At 32.4% G+C, this 12692-nt stretch overlaps 1 protein-coding gene across 1 annotated transcript; it reads left to right on the top strand.

Moving 5' to 3' along the window:
* Positions 1-6801: 6801 nt before the first annotated feature.
* On the top strand, positions 6802-8461 carry LOC114195266 (uncharacterized). Its single transcript, XM_028085671.2, has one exon. It carries the CDS (start codon positions 6961-6963, stop codon positions 7969-7971), a length of 1011 nt encoding a protein of 336 aa, XP_027941472.1. The 5' UTR covers positions 6802-6960; the 3' UTR covers positions 7972-8461.
* Positions 8462-12692: the final 4231 nt, after the last annotated feature.

The following is a 12692-nucleotide window of genomic DNA, read 5'->3' as shown; positions in this document are numbered from 1 at the left end:
GAGGCACAGTGAAATGATAGGATTCTTTGTTGATGACGATCAGCTTACGTGTTTGCCTCACTTTGGTTATTTATTTGTTAATCAGCTCGCATAGGGGCATTTGTTTTGACAGCACGTGTCACTTATACCCTATCGGGCTTCCGTTTGACCGCTTGGGTCGGTGCTGTTCACATGCGGCTTTCGAGAAAGCTCACCCTTTGATCGAACAAGCTTGGTTCGGGTCCTGGAGGGAGCCTCAGTCGACCTATCGGCCCATCGGCCCATCGACATTGAAAAGCTATTTTTAGCTAAGTTCGTGGAAAGCCCTGTAGGGGCGTTCCTTTTGACAGTGCGTGTCACTTACACCCTATCGGGGTTTCGTTTGACCGCTTGGGTCGGTCCTGTTCGAACGGGGCTTTCGAGGAAGCTCGCCCTTTGATCGAACATGCTTGGTTCAGGTCTCGTAGGGAGCCTCGGTCGGCCTATCGGCCCATCCGCCTATCGGCATTGAAAACTATTTTTAGCTAAGTTATTGTAAAGCCCTGTAGGGGCGTTCCTTTTGACAGCGCGTGTCACTTATACCCTATCGGGGTTTCGTTTGACCGCTTGGGTCGGTCCTGTTCGAACGGGACTTTCGAGGAAGCTCGCCCTTTGATCAAACAGGCTTGGTTCGGGTCCCGTAGGGAGCCTCGGTCGGCCTATCGGCATTGAAAACTATTTTTAGCTAAGTTATTGTAAAGCCCTGTAGGGGCATTCCTTTTGACAGCGCGTGTCACTTATACCTTATCAGGGTTTCGTTTGACCGCTTGGGTCGGTCTTGTTCGAACGGGGCTTTCGAGGAAGCTCGCCCTTTGATCGAACAGGCTTGGTTCGGGTTCCGTAGGGAGCCTCGGTCGGCCTATCGACATTGGAAAGCTATTTTTAGCTAAGTTATTATAAAGCCCTGTAGGGGCATTCCTTTTGACAGCGTGTGTCACTTATATCCTATCGGGGTTTCGTTTGACCGCTTAGGTCGGTGTTGTTCGAACGGGTTTTCGAGAAAGCTTGCCCTTTGATCGAACAAGCTTGGTTCGGGTCCCGTAGGGAGCCTCAGTCGGCCTATCGGCCTATCTTCCATCCTCTGCTGCAAAGCGTTGATCATCGCCCTGGTGTCAACTTGATCGTCGGCCATTCCTCCTCCTTCTAGCACCAGGCTTAGTTCGAGTCTCGTAGGGAGCCCCAATCGGCCTATCGGCCTATCTTCCATCCTCTGCTGCAAAGCGCTGATCATCGCTCAGGTGTCAACTTGATCATCGGCCATTCCTCCTCCTTCTAGCGTGAAGCTTAGTTCGGGTCCCGTAGGGAGCCCCGGTCAGCCTATCAGCCCATCTTCCATCCTCTGCTGCAAAGCACTGATCATCGCCCTGGTGTCCACTTGATCGTCGCCCATCCTTCTCCGTCAACGTTACTGGTCCTGTTTCTTGTGGTCACCATAAGGGTATAAGGTCTATAGATGACTGCTCGGCCTATCGGCCTATCGGCCTATCGGCCTATCGGCCTATCGGCCTATCGGCCTATCGGCCTATCGGCCTATCGGCCTATCGGCCCATCACTGCTCGGCCCCACGGTAGGCGCCAAAATGTTTTGGGTGTGGGGACCAAGCACCTACAATCAACACTTAAATTACCTTTTTTCTCCTCTTGTCTGACGTCCTCCTTAACGAGCTTATACAGTTCTTTCTCTTGCCGTTCGGTCGTCCAGTCAAGCTCTTCTCGGATCCGCCCACAGTTAACATTCAGGTCCTGCATTTCCCTCCGTAGCTTGGCTCTCCTCCCGTTCGGCTGGTCGGGCGATCGGGGTACCTGTCTAAAAGGTTCTGATGCTTAAGTTAGTTTAAGACTGATCGGTAGGTAGCAGTAAATGCTGTAATAAAATGCGAGTTGAAGGTGTTTACCAACCTACCGTGGGCTTCTATTTATAGTTTTTGGTTTGGGCTTGTGATTAGGGTTTCTTAATCATGGCCCAATTGCGTTTTAAACCTGATTATTGATCCAGATTTTGGTGTGACCGCCCGACCGATGGATCATACGTTCTGTCGGTTGTCTTCATAAATGAGGATCCACCTTACCGATGGTCCAGCAGTAGACCATACTTACAAGTTGTCTACTATTCCCATCATTATAGAACTAGTAAAGAAATCATTAATTGATATAAAATTCTATTTCACATTAACCAAGACTATATGTTTAATTATTTCTTATTTTTCAATTAACATTCAGTTGATATAGTTTTGAATTACTTTTCTGTACGATCATTATATAAAAATATGATTGATTCTCCTTTTTGTCTCTAAAGCATGCAATTTTTTTTTAATAATAATAACAAACAATGACAATATGATTGATTCTCCTTTTTTGTTGTTAAATCTTATATATATTTTTTAAGATAATAATAATCAAATAATGGAAAATGTTTAAGAAATTATAATTTAAAAATGAAGAGATATTTTTGCCCGTTAAGAATGTGTTCATAAGAGCTGTTATTCCTTTAAAGGGATATTGTTTCAATGAATTATTTTATACATCTTCCAAAAGGCAATACCCTTAATTTAATTAAGGGAAAAAAGTCTCAACTGACTTGAAATATTTATATAAATCTTATGTATACGAATTCGATCTGCTAAATAAATCAACAAAAAACGTGTTGTTATATATAAAAATTAAAAGAAAAAATAATATACAATTGTATTTACTTTATTGTGTAAACAAAAGTCTTCACAAGGTATTTTTCAATGATTTTAATTAGTATTTACTTTTATTTGTCGACCAAAATTTAATTATTTATCATTAATATTACAATCTACATCATAGTATTTGTTTATACGTTGTACTAAAATTTTCAAGTTATAACTAACAAATAAAAATACATTTTTTTTCCTTCGATCTCAAATTTTTAATTTTAAAAAATCTCAAAAGATTTTCTTTTAATAAATTTTATGTATTTCAAGTTACACTTAAACCCTTTTCTCCCCAAAATCATTGTTCCTTTAGGTGTGTTTGTTCGGTGTGATTTACAAGGGAAGAATTTGAGGTTAATCAACATGTTCACATTCAAAACTTAGGTTGTGTTATTTTGATACGATGGATTTGAAAGAGTGTGTGAAGATAGATAGTGTAGATTTAAGTAGATAAATATATATGTTTTTTTTAGTGAATTTAGAGAGTAAAGTGAGTGAATTTAAAAATAAATTTTATGAAAGCTAGTGAGTAATTTGAGTAATGTGATATATTAAAAAAGAATTAATAGATAAAATTTGAATATTACTAGAATATCCTTGATGGTAAAATATATAAAATGATTTTTTGATTAGTTTAAAATATTAAAATTTAAAAAATAATAAAAAAATAATAAAAAGATAAATTATATTAAATTATTATTATAATAATTATTATTATTTGAAATTGTCATTAATAATTAATAATATTATTAATTATATATATATATATATATATATATATATATATATATATATATAGATATTATTACACACGTACACTAGTAACACAATTAGATATGTCAAAAAAATCCGTATCTGTTGTTATTCGCGGATAAAATCCACAACGGGTAGAAAATGAATATTGTAAACAGATACCTGCGGGTAACGAATACGGGTATTTTTAATACCCGCATGTTAACGGCACGAGTACGGGTATTATGGTATCCGTACCCGTGGATACCCATACCCGCTATACTCTAATTTAAATTAAGAAAAAAAAACATGATTAAAATTTTAGCATATTGATTTTGAATGAATTATTTTTTATCAATTAGTTTTAAAAAAATCATTTCTTTGTAAACTGTCATTCAATACTATTTAAATAAATTATTTGAATTTTTATTATTATTTATGAATGTTATGTATTGTATTTTATTTAAATTTACATATAAAATATGTTGTTAAATATTTATTTTTATTTTTTGTAAATACCCCCGGGTACTAGTGGATATCCATGGATATTAAAAAATTATGCGGGTATCCGACGGATATGAGTATGTGTACGAGACGAACATTTATCTAGCGGGTAGGGCACGGGAGAACTACTACTCGTACCCTACTCGTCCCATTGACATCCTTAAACACAACACACACACAGCACACTAGCATCAATTACGTAATCGGTATTTGTTTATATAGTATTTCATGTTCCATAACACCTCATTCACCTTCCATAACACCAATGCACTCACATTCAAACTCCAACGAAAGACAAGGTTATATTGGTAAAATGTAAAGAAGCACTCTCAAATCTTCGCTTGGTAGGAAGGATGAGATAATCTGTCTACCCTACAAATCCGCACTTTTATTTCTTCGCATATCAGTTGAAAAGAACACGCGTAATACATTAAAGTGGAAAAGTGACAACTTATTTGAGATAAGCTAAAGAATTCATATTCTATGCTAGAGAGGATTTGTGGGAAATAGTGAATGAAATACAAACATTTATATTGTGTTTATTTATGAAGATTTATTGTTCATAAGAATTAGGAAGATATTATATTATACAAACTTCATCACCAAATTCACATAATTTTACCTTTAAATCTCTTAAAAAAAATATATATAAGTACTTTTCTTCAAATTCATCTTCATGTAAAACACACCAATAAATTTCTTTTCAATTCTTCAGATTTTATAATTTAACTTTTTACATCATTTTGAAACTTTCTTTATAGACAGGATAAAATATACCCTATACCTATTTTACCCCATTTAATTAATATCTAAATTCGTTCGGTTATCACAATAGTAGTTTTCAATCAATTTGTCACTCTCTTTCTTTCTTTTTGGGCACAAAATCCATTGCAGTGACTAGACAAGGAAGGTGCCTGTAAATTGATATTTTGATTTCTTAGTCAAATTTTTTTATTCATTTGGCAATACACAACAATGGTGGGGCTCCATTTTTTTCTCTTCAATTTCACATTTCCCCTCATTCAACCATCTTAATAAACTCTTTCAATGTTTACAAGGGTCAGAGTCAAACTTCACAAGTCCTACTATTTTCTCATCTTTCACACCAATTTTTCACCTATTTTTTCTAATTCATCTTTTATTAAACCGTGTCTTTTCTTTTATACCAAGCTCCTAATACATACATATTTCAGATATTCCAACTTTTATATATTCGTATAAACTAAATAAATAAATAAAAACAAAAATGCAGGGAACAATAAAGTGATTTTCTAGATTCTCAACCTCACATTTAGTAATATTTCACAAAAAGATAACCCTACAATAATTCTATCCTTCAAACTACTTTTGTTATACAAAAAATTATACCGTACTATGTTATGTTTATATATATATATATATTTGTTTATTACTAGTTGACCTAAATTATATGTTATTCATAGTTACTGTCATAAAAAAATATTATGATATTTTAGTAAACAATAGAGTATGCTACATCAATTACTAATTTAACTATAATGCATGATATGTACGTATATATTCATTAACATATCAACTTATGTGATACACGACAAACGAATAAAATGTTTACAACGCGTTTTTCTTCACTTTTGGTTATAGTTTTTCCTTTTCTTATTAGTATTCCAAATGTTTTTCTATTTGTCTCTTTATTCCTCTTATATCTTAGATTTTGTTGATATGTTATAAGAAATTCTTTTAATCCTTTTTTTATTTATCAACTTCTATGTCTTTCATGTTAAAATCTATTGCAACTCTTTTATTATATGGTTAGATTCCTTTCTCCCAAAATAATTTTATTTTTAAAGTTCCTCTTAACTTTAGTTTATTTATAATCTCTTACTCAGTTTATTTATTTATTTATTCTGGACATGCTGAAATTCCATGTCCGCAAGCTGATTCAAAATTATATATTCATTCAAATCTTCTTTTAAGTATATATGGTCTCTCATAGATTTTACAAAATTTATTTTTTATTCATTTAAATGTAAATGCAAGTATATATTATTCATTTAACATTAATTATAATGGATTGAGATAATAACATTCAACATGTGTAAAATATAAATATTTTAGTAATATATAGTTAAACAATTTAGAAAATTCCATGTTCACACTAAATCAATTTCTTATCCTTTCCATCCACTTCCCATTGTTTACAAAATTTGTGTTTCTTTACCATGGAACCAAAACACAGTTGTATTGTATCACTCTTTCTTAATGAAATTCAGTAGTAAAGCTATAATTTTCATTAAACTTTTAACTAATAAAGAATAATGTAGAAAAAAGTGTATATCAAAATAGTATTATTTATGTTCCAATATAAGTTCTTTGACTAATTCATATGGATTAAAAAAATCTTTACTTTAATTAATAACATTAATTTTTGTAACCATTCATAATATTATTTAAAACAATATTGTCATTAATTTATTAGACCAAACAATTAAAAATCACATGAAATTAGACTCCAGTTAAATGAATTTTTAGTCCAATGGACTAAAGAAAACCCCGTTCACTCACATCTGTATGTTTTGACTTTTTTGTTTTCCAAATTAATTGATACTTTAGAAATTAAAAATTGCAATGCAATAATATTTTAGTTAAAATTAAATATTCTTTAAGATTTAATATTCATTGTACTTAAAATCTATAAATACGAGAAAAAAATATTGATTTATAACATTTAACGGTCAGTGACTATTAAAATTGTAATATATTTTTGATAAAAACAATTAATTCAAAAACCAATTCATTTTAAAAAAAGACAAACATTTAAAAAGAAAAGAAAAAAGGTTCTATATATAGTGACATAATTTTGTTTAAGATTCTTCTCCCCCAAACAACCCAACCCCCATTAACTCCCTTTCATACTGCAACCACACACTTTCAAATCACCAAAAACCTAACACCAAACGAATAAACAAACAAACAAACCCAAAAAAAAAAAAAAAAAAAAAAAACCTTAAAAACAAAACACAAACTCAAACCAAACCACAGTTTCTCATCAAATGTTCTTCTCTTCCCTCTCTTCCTGCTTCCGCTCTTCCCAACCCACCACCCTCCACGACGCCACGCTCTCCACCATCCTCACCACCTTCATCTACCACACCCAAAACGGCTCCATTTCGCTCACATGGTCACGCTCCATGTTGGGTCGTTCCCTTCACGTCCACCTCCACGACCACTCCTCCTTCCACCTCCACCTCAAGCCCTGGAACAAAACCGGTTCCAAGAAACTCTCCCACAACACGCTCTTCCTCTGGAACCTAACCAAAGCCAGGTTCGGCTCCGGACCCGAACCTCTCTCCCGATTCTACCTCGCCCTCCTCGTTGACCACACCAACCTCACCCTCCTCGTCGGAGACCTCACCCCAAAAACCAGACCCCACAGACCTAACACCAACGCACAACAAGTTCTCCTTCTGAAACGGGACCACGTCCACGTGGCGTCACACCGCAGCAGGGTGTACCAGACAAAGAGCATACTCGGAGGTAAGGTTAGGGAAATCCAAATAGACTGCGACGCTTGCAGTAGCGAGGAGGAGGGTCTGAGGTTGGTTTTCTGTGTGGATGAGGAGAAGGTTCTGGAAGTGACGCGGTTGAAGTGGAAGTTCAGAGGGAGCGAGCGTGTGGAGGTGGATGGTGCCCACGTGCAGATCTCGTGGGACGTGCATGATTGGCTTTTCGAAAAGGATAAGGATCACGGTTGTAGTAATTACAGCAGTGATGTGAGTGGCAACAGTGATGGTGGTAATGGTAAAAACGAGGGACATGCGGTTTTCATGTTTAAGTTTGAGAACGACGAGGTAGGAGGTGGGAGTGGGAAGGAGGTGGATGTCGGGTGGTCGAGTGGGGAGTGGAAGAATGGAAAGAGTTGGTCGTCTTCTTCGCTGTCGGTTTCTTCTTCTGTTGGGTCTTTTGGTGGGAGTTCCTCTGTCATGGAATGGTCCAGCGTGGAGGAGAATGAATTGGTGGTTCCTTTTGGTTTTTCTTTGGTGGTTTATGCTTGGAGAAAGTAAAAACTTAATGGGTTTTATTTTTCTTTTTCTTCCCTGAGAAAGGTTAATTGGATCTTATGAGAGTGTATAGAAGAGTATATGTGTTGTTTAAATTGGTCTTTAGCTTTTGAGTGTTTCGGAAAACTAAATATGATTATTTGACTAGTATATGAACTATACAAAGATAAGCTCTTTAGTCAAGAGTTTGATCCACAATTCACTCTATCTGTTGGTAGAGATAAACTTTTTCTTTGAGAGTTTGAAGAAAAATCAGTTCTTTCTTTATGAAGATTAGTCTTGTGATTTTCAGTCGAAAGATGGGAGATACTGTGAATGTCCAAAGAAGTTCTTGAAGCTAGAATGGAAGATGGAAGATACTGAAAAAAGGTTGGTGACATGATAGAGTGAAATGTTCTCGATTGAAATTTATTGCAGTTGCTATTTGCACACATTCATTGAGTGAGTAATTTGGCATCTTTAACCAAAGATTAGAGTTGTTGACACTTTCAAATTTTGAATGTGTTTGAAGTTTGAGTACTAATGACTAACTGGTTAGAAGTTAGAATTTGGGATGTGGGGTTGTCTTTGCACACTAACACATTTGTTTGGTGGATATATATATATATATATATATATATATAACAAGGGAATGAGAATCTTTTGGTGGGTTTGTGTACTTGATGTACATCTAACATATTTGTTTAGAGGAAGGACTTGTTTGTTTGCAGTGTAATTTTTCTTATTGATGCTCCGTTCGGATTCTTTTGGATGGAATTGCTGAAGAAATTTTCTAAATAATAATAATAATGATAATAATATTATTATTAGTTAGATTGTTATTATTATGAGGGTGGGTATGTGTTTGTGATGGAACTTTTTACTCGTGATGTGCACGCCAAATGTTCGACCAAATGACGGCATGTGAGTTAGGAAATTTTCTTTTCTTTGTTGGTGCGTTTGCATTTGGCAGTTCAATAGCGTGTTGCCTAAAGCGACTGGTACTAACGGCCAATTTGGTTGACCCATTCCAACCAAGAATCAATTATATTCAATCCAATGGTTCATATTTGGTTGACGGCACACAAAAATTGTGTACTTTTCCTCAAGGGTTAGTATATATCTTTTTTCTTTTGTTTTTCTCTAAAGAGTAAAGCTCATGCTTTATATTGTTTAACCCCTTACAAATTTAAGGCTATTTAAGTTAGTTGTAAAAAGAAATTCACTAACAAAAGTTAGATTGATTCAATTAAAGTGTTAATGAATTTGTACCCGTATAATTTGATATTACCACTCAGTTTTATTTGAAACCAAACTCTAATTCAAGTATAAGTCAAACGCGAGTGTTAATTGGTGATAGAAAGGTCCTATTTATACAATAATATCAGTATAACAAACATATGATAAAACATGTTAAGACTAATGAGAAAGATACGTGAATAGTTCTTCTCACTGCAAAGAGGTCAATTAGATCGTTTCACCAGATAGTTCAGGTCTCGATAGACACTAAGTTGTGTTTGTTTTCAGCGATGAAAATAGAACAAACATGAATTCGCAATGAAAGTTGAAATTTCAATGCAGAAAAACAGATAAATCGAGACATTTTTTTTTTTTAACTTTCTTTGCACTTGTGCGATCGAAGAAACAGGGTAAACGTAATGAAATATATACAATATATTTTTATAATAAAATAATATAACATAATAGAAATGATAAAATATAAATTATTATTAATTGTGATAAATAATAATAATAATAACAATATAATAATAATTATTATTCAATTTTATCATTTAAAACATTTTTTTAATTTATTAAACTCATCACATCACCCACTAGTTTTAATAAACTTTCATGTCAAACTTCTTTATTTTTCACCAATTTTTTCCTTACTCTATGTTTCCTTCTGTAAAGTATTATTCATGAAGATTGATCTGCAGTTGTGGAGCGTGATTGTTTCTAAAAAAATGATGGATTGCAATCGGAGAAATATGATCCCTTCTATCACATGCAAAAGTGTGAAGAACATAAGTGAAAGACACCTTATACGGATGTTTTTACGTATATGTCCCTAAAAATTTTAGAAATCCCTCATTGATTTTTTTTTTCAGTTTGTTTTCTGGACGAGAGCTTCATTCAGTGACTAAGCTCAATGATTTTATACTGTGCTTTTATGCATAACATTTTTCAATTTTAAATAAAAACTTAAAATTTATATTAACATAATTTCCGCTAATTATTTTTAAAATTATAATACAATTTCTAGGGAGGATAATCTGTAAACATATAATATTATTCATTATAACATTTTTTTTAATATATCATACTCATTGCATTATACATAAATTTTTGCAAACTTTTATCTCAAATCTACTCAAATCAAAACATTTTTTCCTAATCCAAACAACTTTCTTTTCCTTTCAAATTCAATCAAATCCACTCTTCCAAATCCATCTTCTAATCCGAACACACCTTTAGTTTTTGTTTGTTTTTCAAAATGGGTTTGGAAGAGTGAATTTGAGGAGAAATATAATTGAAAGTGTAGTTGTTTTGATGTGAAATGAAGATATCTAAGATGAAAGTTATCGAGTGATATGACGAGTATAATAAATTAAAAAAATTATTTTAATTGATAAAATTACATGATTACCATCTTATCATTGCTCATAAAAATAATTTAAAATAAAATATAACTAGTATAAATTATGTGTAATCGAGTTTTGGATCATGAGGGGAAGGTCTACACACAAAACTCTCTAACTCGTAAGTTAACAATATATGATAAGTAGATATATGAGAGTAATGTAATTATCAAATTATCATACTTATTATGATAACATATATTTATAGGTTTCCTAGACCATAAGTAACTAGTATTTCAAACAAGATATATTAGAATATTATACATTACTTAAAGATAATCGTGTATTATATCTTAAAAATATTATATAATCGATTATTATATCATAATATTCTAAAAATATTAGATAATAAATTATTATTATAATATTTTAAAGATATTATAAAATATAATAATGGGTTATTATATTGTAAGATATTAATCATAAAAATCTGGAAGATATTTCATAATATCTTTAAAGTATAACCTAATATATTTATATGTTGTCATACCATAAGATATTAACTATAAATATCTAATATTTTAAAGATATTTCATAATATTTTGGAAATACATACGACCTTCGCGAATCAGAAAAATAAATAACACTAGCAAACCATTTTAAGTTTGGATCTTGTTCCTTGAGTAATGGAACTATCCTGGTCGAAATAAATTTATCATTTTCTTTTTTCAGAAAAAAAAAATACTAGACCTACCTTTTGAGATAGACATATTGAAACGAAGTAATTTAATATGTATTTCAAGATATAGTACCATATTTAGTTTATATAATTTTAAGAAGGAAAAAAATGTGTGTTTTAATACTCAAAAGGTTTTAAAACACTGTATATAAATTGGATGGATTAAATTTGTAGGAAAAATTAAATTGTTATGTGACCCCTGCCCAAAAAAGGAAGTTTAGGTGAGAAAAATATGAAAATGTTTAACTGAAAAGGATAATGTTGAAGAACATGAGGAAGAGAGGGGAACAAAAAGACAGTGATTGGTAGGAAACAAAGGAAAGAAAGTGGCCCAATAGGAAAGGTCAATGCAATTCACAGAACACAGTCTCTTAATAAGGGCCACATATCCTCTTGCCAATTCAAAAAGAAAAAAATCTTTTTGATATCAAATAATCACTTTATAATTTCTTATCACAATTTGTTTTTAAAGTTATCATGGTAACTAAAAAACAAAAATATTTAAAAAGAAGAAAATAATAAAATAGGAAAATGTCAATTAATTGTATAAATTTATTACAATACTGTACCTATCATCAATATTCCGAGTTTCTAGTGATTATTAAATAAAAAGAAATAAAAATAATATACAAAATTAAAATAAAATGAAAAGTTAAAGAAAGAACTACCTTTTTAGACCCCATTTTTGATCATAGGATAAAAATCAATGTGTGTTAGAATATTTATAGGGTTCATTATTTTATTTTGATGGATGGGTGAAACTGAGGGAACACTACATGTACTACATTAACATGTCTTATCGTTGAAAACAAAATAAAACGATGAAATAGTTGTCTTTACAAAATCACTGTCAAATTATATTACATGATCTAACTTCTTAGAGGCTTCGCACCACTTAGAAATATGAAATATCCACATTATGGAACAAAAATATTGGATCAAAGGAGACATGTAACATCTACATTTTATCATGTCATTAGAGGACAAAATTTTAAATATTACTTTCAAATAATTCTCTTCGCAAAACGCCATAAAATAAGATAAAATTTTGAATATTAGTCATATATTAAAGCATATAGTCATTGGTTGAAACTAAGATATACATTTCTTGATATTACTTTCGTTAAAAAAATAAGTTAATTATTTAATTTATTGTTTGTATGAATTATTCTAAAAGAAATTGTGCTTATTTTTTTAAAATAAGATTTATATCTACTTATTATAAATTGTTTTTATCTTTATTCTTTTAGAAAGTCTTCCCGGCAAATGTCCCAGGTAAGGGTTCTAGGTAAAGCGTGTCCCGTCAAGAATAACGGCGGTACAGAAAAGGGCAGAAAATTAGTACTCGTGGTTGGGCAGCTTTCGCTGGAGGGGGAGTGTACCAATGTGGTTGAAGGGACTCACCTTTGAGGGGGAGATTGTTA

The sequence above is a fragment of the Vigna unguiculata genome, chromosome 8 (assembly GCF_037176805.1).
Source record: "Vigna unguiculata cultivar grain cowpea cultivar isolate G323 ecotype 2 chromosome 8, ASM3717680v1, whole genome shotgun sequence".
Taxonomy (NCBI): domain Eukaryota; kingdom Viridiplantae; phylum Streptophyta; class Magnoliopsida; order Fabales; family Fabaceae; genus Vigna; species Vigna unguiculata.
The sequence above is the reverse complement of the archived record's forward strand: the minus strand, read 5'-3'. Positions and strand labels throughout refer to the sequence as shown.

What these genes read in the sequence shown, in the direction of transcription:
- LOC114195266 (XM_028085671.2), top strand. Translation starts at nt 6,961, where the DNA reads ATGTTCTTCTCTTCCCTCTCTTCCTGCTTCCGCTCTTCCCAACCCACC.